At 39.8% G+C, this 15,301-nt stretch overlaps 1 protein-coding gene across 1 annotated transcript in view; it reads left to right on the top strand.

Moving 5' to 3' along the window:
* Positions 1 to 15,301, top strand: part of tpd52 (tumor protein D52) — a gene marked incomplete at its 5' end in the record, with an annotated part of 40,265 nt that overhangs the window by 8,849 nt on the left and 16,115 nt on the right. Inside the window, 3 exons of the mRNA XM_083789831.1 lie at positions 1,929 to 2,056; positions 2,317 to 2,465; positions 4,480 to 4,581. Coding sequence (XP_083645957.1) covers positions 1,929 to 2,056; positions 2,317 to 2,465; positions 4,480 to 4,581 — 379 coding nt within the window. The remainder of the gene's footprint in view (positions 1 to 1,928; positions 2,057 to 2,316; positions 2,466 to 4,479; positions 4,582 to 15,301) is intronic.

Here is a 15,301-nt window from a genome sequence, read left to right as displayed (position 1 = left end):
AATATACGTAGTTACTAAGCATGTAACGATATATCGTTTTCAAGTGTGATGTGTGATGTGAAATGTGAGCTTTAGTCATATTCCATCATATTCAAGTGCTTTTGGAGAGAAATGATAGTCACTTTCAGTAGTAGAGCACTGTAGAGGGGAGCTGTGTGTGTCTGTGACTGTAGAGGGGAGCTGTGTGTGTCTGTGACTGTAGAGGGGAGCTGTGTGTGTCTGTGCCCAGGTGATGATAGTTGTCGATGCTCATCAAGGAAGGCAATTATGTTTCTGCACTGTCAAAAGTAATGATACTTCTTTTGCAATTTAGTTAAATAAAAAATCTCAGGGGGGAAGATAAATTATATAAAATTTAAAATATATATATTTTTTAATATCGTGAAAAATCGTATCGTGAACCTCATATCGTGATAGGAATCGTATCGTGAGTCGAGTGAATCGTTGCATGCCTAGTAGTTACTTCCCACCACTGATTACTGTCATGCGGTCCATCGTTCTCACGTTTCAACCCTAAAATCAATGAGAGTGTGTTTTACATCCAATGGAAAAACTAGATTCCGTTGCAGGTTAGCGGCGCAGGGTGTTGTAGCCGTGCGGGTGAACAGGTCAGACCGTTTGAGTGACAGCTCCTAATGACCCGAGTTTCAGCGGACCCCCAGCGCTGTCAGAGCACCCCCCCCCCCCCCCACACACACACACACACACACACACACACACACACACACACGTCTCCATCCACACTCTGCTTGTATTATTGATGTTCTGCTGCTGCTCATATTAGCTAGAGACTGCATCAAAGGGGTGTGTGTGTGTGTGTGTGTGTGTGTGTGTGTGTGTGTGTGTGTGTGTGTGTGTGTGTGTGTGTGTGTGTGTGTGTGTGTGTGTGTGTGTGTGTGTGTGTGTGTGTGTGTGTGTGTGTGTGTGTGTGTGTGCGTGCGCGTGCGCGCAATGTTTTCTGTGAGTGTGAGAGACAAATACAATCCAGTTTTCGTGTTGCTGTACAGTACGCTGTGGTGGAAGGTAACTAAGTAGATTTACTTTAATACTGTTCTTGAGTACTATTTACTATTTACTTCGACTGCACTGCGTCTCGGATCCACATATTAATACTTTTACTCTACTACATTTATTTGAAAACTTTAGTTACTTTGTAGATTTAGATTACTTTTACATAGTCAGCCCTGCCTATATACATTTCGGCCATTTTGAAAATAGCCAATAGCCATTTGAACTGGTGGACACCCCCCCCCCCCTGATAGGAGTTGAGGAATTCAATATATTAAAATGTGCTGTCAAAATCAACACTGCATCGGTGGCTGTGGTTTCCTGGTGGAGGAGAGGTCATGATGGAGTGTAGTCGTGTCCTGAAAAGGTTGAGCAGCACTTGCAATTTCCCTATGCAATCAATTCATAGACGTGACGTGAAGAATAACAACAAATCATCAATGGCGAAAAAAACAAAATCAATATCATTACTGGAAAAAGTGTTGCTACAGTATATTGTGTACGTTTCAAAGGGCATTACTTGTATTGTTGTTTACTATAGTGTCCTAGTTGTGTTACACCATGGCATGTATAGAGCAGTGGGTATGTGTACCAAACGCTCTTAGAGTTACAGAACCCTAAGGGTCCATTAGGGTCACTGACTGAACCCCATTTGAGAAATGAGAACCACTGACTGACCTATAGGGAAACCAATCAAATAATCCATTGGCTGTGTGACAGAATCACAGAAACGTTCCTTTTTTTGGATAGTTTTTTTGCAGGAACAAACTAAAGTAATGCTAGCACGCCGCTCACCCATAACGTTCACACAGCTGTAAGATCTCTCTCTCTCTCTCTCTCTCTCTCTCTCTCTCTCTCTCTCTCTCTCTCTCTCTCTCTCTCTCTCTCTCTCTCTCTCTCTCTCTCTCTCTCTCTCTCAGTGTCTCAGAAGCGTCCAGACAGCATTCCGGAGGTGGGGGAGGATGCGGTGACGGCGGTCAGCGGCCCCCCGTCGCCCCCCGCCCTGACAGACGAGGAGCGGGAGGAACTGCAAGCGGACCTCGTCAAGGTTAGCAGCACAGGATGATGAGGATGATGATGATGATGACGATATAAACGTTTTCCTCAATTGAGGTTATTGAACGATTATGAAAAGAAGCACTGATTTCAATCAACGTACAGTACACAATGTGTACTCACACTGAACTCACAGAGACCGTGAATGATCGTCGGGTATTTGCACGACTGCGATCTGGGAACACTTATTTATTTTCTATGTGTAACATCTGCATTGTGTGTGTGTGTGTGTGTGTGTGCGCGCGCTGTAAGGTGGAGGATGAGATTCAGACTCTATCCCAGGTGCTTGCACACAAGGAGAAGCACATGGCAGACATTAAGAGGAAACTGGGCATCACTCCACTCAACGAACTCAAACAGAACATCACCAAAAGCTGGCAGGAGGTCACTACATCCACAGCGTACGTACAGTGAGACCCAAATTTATGTCGCATGTCTTGGTGTCCCTTGTTGAACATTGCCAATGTGTACAAGCTCACGAGGTTCGATATAAATAGTAAAAAAATAGGGCATACAATCGGGGCTTAACATTACATGTTCATGCTGTAGTGGTGGAAGAATTACTCTTTACTTGCTGTTATACTTAAGCAATACCACAATATGAATAATGAAGTTACAACAAGCCTACTCAAGCATGCATTTGAAACTTTTAAAAGTACAAATGTATCGGCAACAAATTGTACTTTTCGTAGAGTAGAGTTTGTACCCAAACGAAGTATTATTATTTTTTAAAGTTTCAGTTCTAGTTTCATCCAGCTCCACTACATGGACATGTAGACAAACCACTGACCTTCTGATTACCAGATGGCTTCTCTCTACCCACTCAGCCACGGTGGCCCCTGAGGCTGAGTGGGTGGTGCTCAGTTGCTATGTGACAACAGTGGCTTGACAGTGGAATTGCGTTGCTAGGGAACAGCTTGGGCCAGGTACTGATACAGCTGCAACATGAAAATACACTGGGTCCCATTTAGAATAGCTCTGCTGTCGGGAAGAAACCACCTAACTCCAACATGTTCATTTTTCAGGAAATTAAATATAGTTTGAGCCTTCGTCAGGTATACTCTCACTCAGTATACCTGACGAAGGCCTGTGAGGCTAGTCTGTGTCCGCTAGTCTGTTTGTCAATACATTATTTTGGGAGATTTTAAAACGGTGTGCAGATCTCCTCTCTCCTCTCTCAGTTATTTTTTGGATCCTGCACCCGTTGCAATTTGTGGATGTGCGTGCACCTCCTTCAGCGCCACCTGGTGGTCACCAGTTTAGGCTCTGAGTGCCAATTCTCCCATTATAAAAAAAGAGAGGACGTTTTTTTTTTTTAAGTAAAAAAAAAAAAGTTTTTTTTTTCTTTTTTTTGTGTTGAAATTACGTCTTTACGGGCATGGCACCCATTGCAAAGACGTCGGGGTTACGGGATTACGGGCATGGCACTTAAACAGTTTTAACCATTGCATATTTGGGGGTACTTGGCATGAAAAGCGTCCGCTAACCTAGAGATTCTTAAACCTCTAGGTTTAGCGGATGCCATAACTTCACGTGAATTTGTAAGATTGGCATCTCTGTCGATGTGGTGCGTTGTTCAAAGTTCCTGTAGAAAGTATAAACTATTTAACATAACGGAACCTAGTGCTGTTAGAGAATCTCTTTGCATATTATGTTTTATTTGGTGCTTTCTGTAGAAAACCCCTTCATGTCTTTGTTAAAAGATAACGGCATTCCCTGCCATTGACGTCTTTGACGTCTTTTCTCCCAAGGCCCCTGGAGGGCCCTGTTCGCTAACCTACGGGTTATTCCTTGGTTTTGGGGGTTCCCGGGAGCCCCCTCAAGAAACTGAAATGTTTTCAGTAATGATTTTAGCTGCTCAAGCCCTATTTTATACTTTGTGAAACGATGGTGTCGTGCAGTGAAAAATAGAAAATCCACAAGTTCAAGAGCTTGTAGATCTGCTATTTCCCCTTATAATGACATGAAATAATACGGACTCTGTTGGAATTGTTCCCATAGTTGAACTCTAAATAGAAGACTTTCAGCCTGCAGTTATAAATGTACTGTGTTGTGTTCAAAGCAAACAGATGACTCTGACATTAACCCATTCTGACCGGGCACCCATTTTGGTGTCAGCATCATGTTATGCTTTAGCTATTTAAAAATAGCAGATCTACAAGCTCATATCGCGCCACCGAGTGGCGCGATACGAGCTTGTAGGTCTGCTATTTTTGAAAAATCGAAGAGCGACTGACATTTTTTGAATCTGATCTCAGGTCAGAATGGGTTCATCAGACCAGTGTGTGTCCGGCGGAAACCTCGTATGAATCTGATCTCATGTCAGAATGGGTTAAAGTTATATCATACTGTATCTCTCTCTGTCTGTCTGTCTGTCCCCTCTCGTCTCTGTGTCCCTCTCTGTCCTCCTCCCAGCTATAAGAAGACATCAGAGACGTTGTCCCAAGCGGGTCAGAAGGCCACGGCAGCACTGTCCAGCATGGGCTCTGCTATCAGCCGCAAGCTGGAAGACGTCAGGTGAGACACACATCCTGGACAGTGGACACACACACACACACACACACACACACACACACACACACACACACACACACACACACACACACCACAAATATGGATACAGCAATCTCATGATTATCTTTAGAGATTATTCTATTGATGACCTTTTCGATTAGTGTTTTTTTGGCTGAAAAATTGCAGAAATAGCTGATCTACAAGCTCAGAATGTACCGCAACAATCAAATGCGTTCAGTATTTAGGAAAATTTATTATTTTATTAAAGGTATATTCAGTGTTTTCACTAAAAAATCCTTAGGTTTCGTTTTTGGCTGGGACCTAAGCCTTTCATCCAATCAGGATAGAGAGCCAAAAACGAAACCTAAGGTTATTTGACCCCCAGGGGTTAACTGGGGACAGGGAGGAACTCCTTATATGGCAAGCACACTCTATAGTAGGGAGGATTATCACAACAAAACAAAAAAATAAGTGATATTTGAATTAAGTGAAATCACTGAATATACCTTTAAATTCAATCATTTTTGATTACTTGAATCAATTAGTTTGATTATCTGTTTACAACCCTAGTCACAAACCCACAAGTGTAAACATTCAAAACAAACAATTTGGGGTGTCTGCGTAGTACGTTTTTCAGCGCACGTATGTGTTGGCGTTTTCTCCTCCCTCTGGTGGACTGAGTGATATACTGTGTACATACAGTAGGCCTACTGTACAAACAGACCAGCCTCATCACAATCTTTCCATTAATAATTGTGTAATTGTTAATTATAGCTATTTAAATACTAATTTTAACAACATTCCATCGGATAACTGTGCTTGACATTGACAGCATGATAACCCAATAGTGTGTCTTGCATGTATCCTGTTTGTTTGTCTGTCACATCCAACTTTGAAGCGTTTTAATTTAAACATCTAACCCAGTGGTTCTCAAAGTGGCTTGAGGGGACACCCAGGGTGTCCTTGAGAGGGTAAATGGTAAATGGTAAATGGTGCATTTATATAGCGCCTTTATCCAAGGCGCTTTACAGAGATTGTGCATTACATTCACCCATTCATACACCGATGGCAGCGGAAACCATGCAAGGCACCAACTAGCACATCGGGAGCAATTAGGGGTTCAGTGTCTTGCTCAAGGACACTTCGACAGTAACTCTGGGGGAACCTGGGTTTGAACTGGCAACCTTACGGTTCCCATCCAGGCACTCTACCCCTGAGCCACTGCCGCCCCACAAGGGTTCCAGGAGGTCCCCAGCAAAATGACAACCTCACTCATTTTCTACCTATCTTCATATAATTGGTCCTCACTAATGCTCTTTATAATAATAATGGTATCATTTTGGTCTGTTCGGTGGGCTGTGGACATTTCAGAACCCCCGGCCTAGCAGTGACATCATCAATGGGGAATCCAAGCTAATAGAAACCACAGGTTTTCTGTTCCTGGAAAGTTAGCATACTAGTAGTAGTAAGAGGCACTATTATTCCCCAGGGACCCCTATGTCCGATTTCGGCACTGAAGACACTCCCTAGGGACGAGGGGGCGGGGCCTAACCCTTTTTTTCCGATGACGTCATAGTATTGATTTTGCTGATTGGAGTTTCCGGTATCTGATGATCTCATCGTATTGATCCTGATAATGGCATTTTCATCTTTGGCAGTTGGGGGATCAATATGATTCTAGTTCTGCTTTTGTGTGAGGCAGTTAATGCCCATCTGTTCAAACTGAACTGTGCATGCACTGATTTGTGTAGGCGAACTGTCCTATTGATTCTATCTGTGTGTGTGTCTGGGATCAATAGTTCGTATATGGGTCGTGACAGGGACATGCTTTTGCTGGGTGTGTGTGTGTGTGTGTATGTGTGTGTGTGTATTGCTCTTACTCCCATTTTTGGGAAAATGTATTGAATGAGTTATAAGCAGACAAATTATAGCGATGGTTTTTAACAGCTTAGATTATTTCCAGTTTGGTTATAAAAGTCAGAGAGGAACTGATTATGCAACTATCAGCCTGCTTATCCCCATCTTACTAGGCCAGCTTTTTATTGATTTTACGTTTCCTTTCAACCGCAAGCAGTGGTCTCAGTTGTCTTACTGAGGAAGGGGGGACAGTGGGGAGGAATCATACAGAGCATATCTATTATCTCTTCAGAACTGGTGCGGGGAAGAAAAAAAAAAAAAACTCGTTAGGGATCATTGTGACAAAAACAAAAGAAGCTTGTCATTCATGAAGAGGAACCTGTGCAGGCCATTACAAATGGTGGACAAATAGTGGAGGTAGTAGACAGTTTTAAATACTTAGGCAGATATATTGACAGCAAACTCATTTTCAGTGAAAATACTGAACAGATTTTTAAAACTTGTAACCAACGTCTTCACCTACTACGCAAGCTCAACTCCTTTAGAGTGAGCAAGCATATCGTGGAAACAGTCTATAAAAACCTGATAGAGGGAGTCTTGTGTTTTAACATGGCAATGTGGTTTGGCAGTCTAAAGGTCAAAGGAAGAAGCAAGCTGCAGCGATTAGTAAATCTAGCCTCAAAAATAATTGGGAAGAGACACCAGCAATTAGGCTGTATCTACAATGAGATACTTCGTAAAAAAAAAAAAAACTATCAAGATAGCAAACGACCCCGTCTCATCCACCCTGCACCGACTTCCAGCTACTTCCCTCTGGTAGACGGTACAAACTAGGCATGCCATGGTATGAGATTTTACAGTACGGTACGATGCCGATATTGATAATCTATACCTCGGTATTCCAAGGTATTTATATTTATAAAAATAAAATAAAGATTGCCCCCCCCTGACCTATGTCTAGTGACTACCTCCACATCCTTATAAGCCCTTCTTTGTCCCCCAACATGCAGGCCTACACATATATATATATATATATATATATATATATATATATATATATATATATATATATATATATATCATAATATATGCCATGATTATGAATTGATTACCCTGGACCGAATGGAAACAAGACAGCAAGGACTTTTATCAGTGATCCCTTTGGATATGTGGTTGACTGTATCCTATACTGATTACACTTCTGCCAATAAAAGTATTCAGTCAGTGAATCAATAGCTATTCCTCAGTCCCCATTGTATTTCACTGTACTATGGCTCCCCCTAATGGCCGTTTAATTTGTACCCAGTATGGTGGAGCAGAGGTGATGCAATCTGCGCATGATCACAACTGTCAATGTGTGCCTCCGTGTTGACAGTCCACACTTAGTTACTACATATGGAAATATGGAATATACATTTGGATCTGGGTGTTTTTCAGCATCACTAACTCAAAGGTAGGAAGCAACTTTTCAATCTACTGCATCTGTGGGGTGAAAATATTTGTGTTAAGTGTTGTTGATGTTGTAACCGTTTGTTTTTTACTGTTTGGTAAAGTTTTGCATGGTTCAGGTTGTCTTAAGGTTTTGTTTTAATGTATGACTTGGATTATTTTGGTACGTGGTGGCGTATTTTGTGACAGTTGCATGGTTCATGATGTCTTAATGTTTTGTTTTAATGCATGACATGGGTTATTTTTGGTATGTGATGTGGTGTTTTGTGACATTTGCATGGTTCACGTTGTCTTAAGGTTTTGTTTTAATGTATGACATGGGGTATTTTTGGTATGTGGTGTGGTGTTTTGTGACAGTTGCATGGTTCATGATGTCTTAATGTTTTGGTTTAATGTATGACTTGGGTTATTTTTGGTATCTGATGTGGGGTTTTGTGACATTTGCATGGTTCACGGTGTCTTAAGGTTTTGTTTTAATGTATGACTTGGGGTATTTTTGGTAAGTGGTGGTGTATTTTGTGACATTTGCACGGTTCATGATGTCTTATTGTCTTGGTTTAATGTATGACTTGGGTTATTTTTGGTATGTGGTGTGGTGTCTTGTGACATTTGCACGGTTCATGATGTCTTAATGTTTTGGTTTAATGTATGACTTGGGTTATTTTTGGTATGTGGTGTGGTGTTTTGTGACATTTGCACGGTTCATGATGTCTTAATGTTTTGGTTTAATGTATGACTTGGGTTATTTTTGGTAGGTGGTGGTGTATTTTGTGACAGTTGCACGGTTCATGATGTCTTAATGTTTTGGTTTAATGCATGACATGGGTTATTTTTGGTATGTGATGTGGTGTTTTGTGACATTTGCATGTTTCAGGTTGTCTTAATGTTTTATTTTATTGTATGACATGGGTTATTTTTTTTTGGTATGTGGTGTGGTGTTTTGTGACATTTGCATGGTTCAGGTTGTCTTAAGGTTTTGTTTAATGTATGACTGGGGTTATTTTGGTACGTGATGGTGTATTTTGGGACATTTGCATGTTTCAGGTTGTCTTAAGGTTTTATTTTATTGTATGACATGGGTTATTTTTTTTGGTATGTGGTGTGGTGTTTTGTGACATTTGCATGTTTCAGGTTGTCTTAATGTTTTGTTTTAATGCATGACATGGGTTATTTTTGGTATGTGATGTGGTGTTTTGTGACATTTGCACGGTTCAGTTTGTTTTAAGGTTTTGTTTTAATGTATGACTTGGGTTATTTTATGGTATGTGGTGTGGTGTTTTGTGACAGTTGCATGGTTCATGATGTCTTAATGTTTTGGTTTAATGTACGACTTGGGTTATTTTTTTTGGTAGATGGTGGTGTATTTTGTGACATTTGCATGGGTCAGGGTGTCTTAATGTTTTGTTTTAATGCATGACATGGGTTATTTTTGGTACGTGGTGATGTATTTTTGGTATGTGGGTATGTGGTTGGGGAATTTTTACATGGTTCATGATGTCTTAATGATTTGTTTAAGGTATGAGTTGTATTATTTTGGTAAGTGATTGTATGTTTTGTGGCATTTGCATGGTTCAGGTTGGCTTAATGGTTTATTTTAATGTATGACTTGGATTATTTTTGGTACATGGGGGTGTATTTTGTGGCGTTTGCATGGTGCATGGTTCAGGCATGCCGCGGGCATGTCTGTGGCCGTTTGAGCTGTGAGGTTGGGGGTTAATACTGAGTAATGTACGGTTAGTTCATGCTAGTAGGGTACATGTTTAAAGTAATCATGTATATCATATTGGCGTAACTAAATTTGAAATGAGTTGAGTGGACTATGTATTTTTAGATGAACACACTATGTTGTTCACCTACAATTATAGGGATCGATGACTAGAGTAGATTGACGGCATTTTACAATAGCTACTATTACGTATTATTGACATTTAAAGTTAGATAGACTATAGTCTATACTACATGGTGGTATAGGCATCCATGGACTTCCAGGGAATTCAACCCGAATCTGTAGACGGGGTCTGTACACAAAACACCATGTTTTGTGTTGACAATAACTACGAGGCAATAACAGCCATCATACTAGTAAATATTATGTATACTAGTTAAATTATCTAAACTCTGTGATTTGGCATAGACATTTTTTCACGACACATAGGAAGAGTCTAAACTACATGCATAATAATAAAATATGGTTGAATGTTTCAAATACTGGATAGTTAGAATGGGTCATGCATGTTTTTAATACAACCACCTTAACATCACCATGTCTGATGGTGCACTGTGTAAATGTAACAGGTTATCTACATGGTGTATACTAAAGCATGTAATACTGATGTACCGATGTTTTTCCAAGAGTTCAGATCGTATAGTTTAGAAAATTGTGTAAGTCTATACTATACGAGGTCTTTAGATCATGGTCAGCACCAAATATCATACCAAAAGTCTGTATCTTATGTTTATCAGGTTTTATTTTGATCAGAAAATAGACAATTATACAGATGAACATACACTGTAGCACAACATGGAGCAAAATGTACAAGACAATGAATTCACCAGGACATCAAATATACTCAGTCATCAACTATTTATAATGTATATCTATATATATATATATATATATATATATATATATATATATATATACAACGATGCAATCAGGTCAATCATAGTGGCAATAGTTATGTCCTTGATTATTATTTTTTGGATCATATCAGGGTAAATCCTTCCAGTAATGCAAATAAGATGTACATAGCCTATGGATTCTTGACATTGGCAGTGGTCCTACCTCAATACCGCTAGTTCTCAATACCTTAATAACCCCCGGTATAAAATCATCAGTCCACAACTTGTTCATTAAATCTTTAAAATGATTGTAGAAGTAATATCGGGGCGTAATATTCAAACATGTGTGCTCGGTTTGACTAGAATGGTCTATGCGGCAGCCGTTGCAATCATCCTTCATCTGTTCGGTTATAGCGTTTGTGAGTAGTTGACCAACATGTATTTTCAGAATATCTGTAAGATTTGTCGGGTTTGTCCCAGCAAACTCATCCAAAGTCAGTGGCCAATTCAGGGGGTATGGCGGCGAAAGCAATGGTGTGTCGGAGGCTGGAGGGTCATGGGGAGCAGTTGAATTTGGGGGTGATAGGTCTACCCTCTCAAAATACTCTGTGTCCCCCGCACCATAGCCCCAAAATGCCCTCTCAAAATGTTCATCGTTCTCCGGATCATAGTCGCAAAATGCCCGGGCATCATCATATTCATCGCTGTCCGTATCTGCAGTACTGATGTTATGCCACCACGGGGGGTGTATACATGGTCCATTGCGGGTCCATCCACCATGAGAGGTCCCTTCATTCGAGTTTGATTCTCCCAATGAAGAAGTAGAATCCTCCATGGTGCGTGAATGGCGCAATATACTGGCAATAAGGATATTATCTACATCTATGCATCTACTCTATATAGCCTATGCCGTGGACTCTCCAAGCTTAAATTATAAAGTATATTGATCAATATTGTTCAAAATCGTATGGCTAATAATTAACAAAAATTTATACATGTACATGTAGAAACATGCATTATTTTTTAGATACTGGTTTGAAACTGCTGACGACAACATAAGTTAATAGCCTAGTTGAAATGTATCAGTGTAAATGTATTGTAGACACTACCATGAATAATCACTGAGAGGGGTGGGGTGTATAGCTAAGGAACAAACTAATTAAAAGGGAGGGCTCAGATCTAGATGTATGTATAGAGCAAAGAGAGTTAGGCTTATTCACACCAGAGGATAAGGCTTATTCACACCAGAGGATAAGGCTATATGAGATAATTTCTCAGGAAACACCATTTGTTATCAACTATCTCCTCTTAGTATTAGTCATGGAGGCTATGGGTAAACCACGTAACCCCGTTGAACCTGTGGAGCACCAGTTATATAGCCCGTATATTACCCCTCTCAGACTAGAGGAATATAATTCAACACGGGGTAGATTTGTCTATACCCGTGATTTTGAATTATACAAAGAGAGGGCAGAGGACGAGATCATGGCCGCGGAGCTGCTAAGTAACCATATGTTGAGAATTGATGAGCAGGACTTCGAGTCGGACGGGTTAATAATCGATACGGATGAGGAATATTTTGCTAGCATCGAACCATTGGACATGACTACGAGCAAGAAAACTCCTGGACTGTCCGAAAATGCGGAATTTGTACACCTCTCCCTTACAACCCCGTCCTCCCGAGCACCGAACTCTGAACCAGAGAACTACTCCAATCCACCACCATCCCCTGCAGACTCTGGTGATGAGGACGTACCCTCCCCTCTGTCTGCACCCAAGGCATGTCGACGATCTCAGCGTCTGCTTCACCTAAAAACTAGATGGTTGAAACCCAACTCTACCTGGTTGAAACCCCAAAGCGAATGGGAATGAACTGAACATGTCTATTAATTGTAATGTGTAACATACTTGTGTAAATACGTGCTATGTTTCTCCGTAATAAAAACAAAAAAAAAATCAACATATCTTCATTGTTGTTTTTATTTCATATATATATATATATATATATATATATATATATATATATTTACACTATTACCGGTGTTAGATTCTAGTTAGGTTCTTACGGTGGTAGTATACTAAACTTTGCGACTATTGTAACTAATCAAGATTATGCAATGGTGATGATCCTTCCTTTTAATTAGTTTGTTCCTTAGCTATACACCCCACCCCTCTCAGTGATTATTCATGGTAGTGTCTACAATACATTTACACTGATACATTTCAACTAGGCTATTAACTTATGTTGTCGTCAGCAGTTTCAAACCAGTATCTAAAAAATAATGCATGTTTCTACATGTACATGTATACATTTTTGTTAATTATTAGCCATACGATTTTGAACAATATTGATCAATATACTTTATAATTTAAGCTTGGAGAGTCCACGGCATAGGCTATATAGAGTAGATGCATAGATGTAGATAATATCCTTATTGCCAGTATATTGCGCCATTCACGCACCATGGAGGATTCTACTTCTTCATTGGGAGAATCAAACTCGAATGAAGGGACCTCTCATGGTGGATGGACCCGCAATGGACCATGTATACACCCCCCGTGGTGGCATAACATCAGTACTGCAGATACGGACAGCGATGAATATGATGATGCCCGGGCATTTTGCGACTATGATCCGGAGAACGATGAACATTTTGAGAGGGCATTTTGGGGCTATGGTGCGGGGGACACAGAGTATTTTGAGAGGGTAGACCTATCACCCCCAAATTCAACTGCTCCCCATGACCCTCCAGCCTCCGACACACCATTGCTTTCGCCGCCATACCCCCTGAATTGGCCACTGACTTTGGATGAGTTTGCTGGGACAAACCCGACAAATCTTACAGATATTCTGAAAATACATGTTGGTCAACTACTCACAAACGCTATAACCGAACAGATGAAGGATGATTGCAACGGCTGCCGCATAGACCATTCTAGTCAAACCGAGCACACATGTTTGAATATTACGCCCCGATATTACTTCTACAATCATTTTAAAGATTTAATGAACAAGTTGTGGACTGATGATTTTATACCGGGGGTTATTAAGGTATTGAGAACTAGCGGTGTTGAGGTAGGACCACTGCCAATGTCAAGAATCCATAGGCTATGTACATCTTATTTGCATTACTGGAAGGATTTACCCTGATATGATCCAAAAAATAATAATCAAGGACATAACTATTGCCACTATGATTGACCTGATTGCATCGTTGTATATATATATATATATATATATATATATATATAGATATACATTATAAATAGTTGATGACTGAGTATATTTGATGTCCTGGTGAATTCATTGTCTTGTACATTTTGCTCCATGTTGTGCTACAGTGTATGTTCATCTGTATAATTGTCTATTTTCTGATCAAAATAAAACCTGATAAACATAAGATACAGACTTTTGGTATGATATTTGGTGCTGACCATGATCTAAAGACCTCGTATAGTATAGACTTACACAATTTTCTAAACTATACGATCTGAACTCTTGGAAAAACATCGGTACATCAGTATTACATGCTTTAGTATACACCATGTAGATAACCTGTTACATTTACACAGTGCACCATCAGACATGGTGATGTTAAGGTGGTTGTATTAAAAACATGCATGACCCATTCTAACTATCCAGTATTTGAAACATTCAACCATATTTTATTATTATGCATGTAGTTTAGACTCTTCCTATGTGTCGTGAAAAAATGTCTATGCCAAATCACAGAGTTTAGATAATTTAACTAGTATACATAATATTTACTAGTATGATGGCTGTTATTGCCTCGTAGTTATTGTCAACACAAAACATGGTGTTTTGTGTACAGACCCCGTCTACAGATTCGGGTTGAATTCCCTGGAAGTCCATGGATGCCTATACCACCATGTAGTATAGACTATAGTCTATCTAACTTTAAATGTCAATAATACGTAATAGTAGCTATTGTAAAATGCCGTCAATCTACTCTAGTCATCGATCCCTATAATTGTAGGTGAACAACATAGTGTGTTCATCTAAAAATACATAGTCCACTCAACTCATTTCAAATTTAGTTACGCCAATATGATATACATGATTACTTTAAACATGTACCCTACTAGCATGAACTAACCGTACATTACTCAGTATTAACCCCCAACCTCACAGCTCAAACGGCCACAGACATGCCCGCGGCATGCCTGAACCATGCACCATGCAAACGCCACAAAATACACCCCCATGTACCAAAAATAATCCAAGTCATACATTAAAATAAACCATTAAGCCAACCTGAACCATGCAAATGCCACAAAACATACAATCACTTACCAAAATAATACAACTCATACCTTAAACAAATCATTAAGACATCATGAACCATGTAAAAATTCCCCAACCACATACCCACATACCAAAAATACATCACCACGTACCAAAAATAACCCATGTCATGCATTAAAACAAAACATTAAGACACCCTGACCCATGCAAATGTCACAAAATACACCACCATCTACCAAAAAAAATAACCCAAGTCGTACATTAAACCAAAACATTAAGACATCATGAACCATGCAACTGTCACAAAACACCACACCACATACCATAAAATAACCCAAGTCATACATTAAAACAAAACCTTAAAACAAACTGAACCGTGCAAATGTCACAAAACACCACATCACATACCAAAAATAACCCATGTCATGCATTAAAACAAAACATTAAGACAACCTGAAACATGCAAATGTCACAAAACACCACACCACATACCAAAAAAAATAACCCATGTCATACAATAAAATAAAACCTTAAGACAACCTGAAACATGCAAATGTCCCAAAATACACCATCACGTACCAAAATAAC

This window comes from Protomyctophum parallelum (genome assembly GCF_964188405.1).
Source record: "Protomyctophum parallelum genome assembly, chromosome: 1".
Classification (NCBI taxonomy): domain Eukaryota; kingdom Metazoa; phylum Chordata; class Actinopteri; order Myctophiformes; family Myctophidae; genus Protomyctophum; species Protomyctophum parallelum.
The sequence above is the reverse complement of the archived record's forward strand: the minus strand, read 5'-3'. Positions and strand labels throughout refer to the sequence as shown.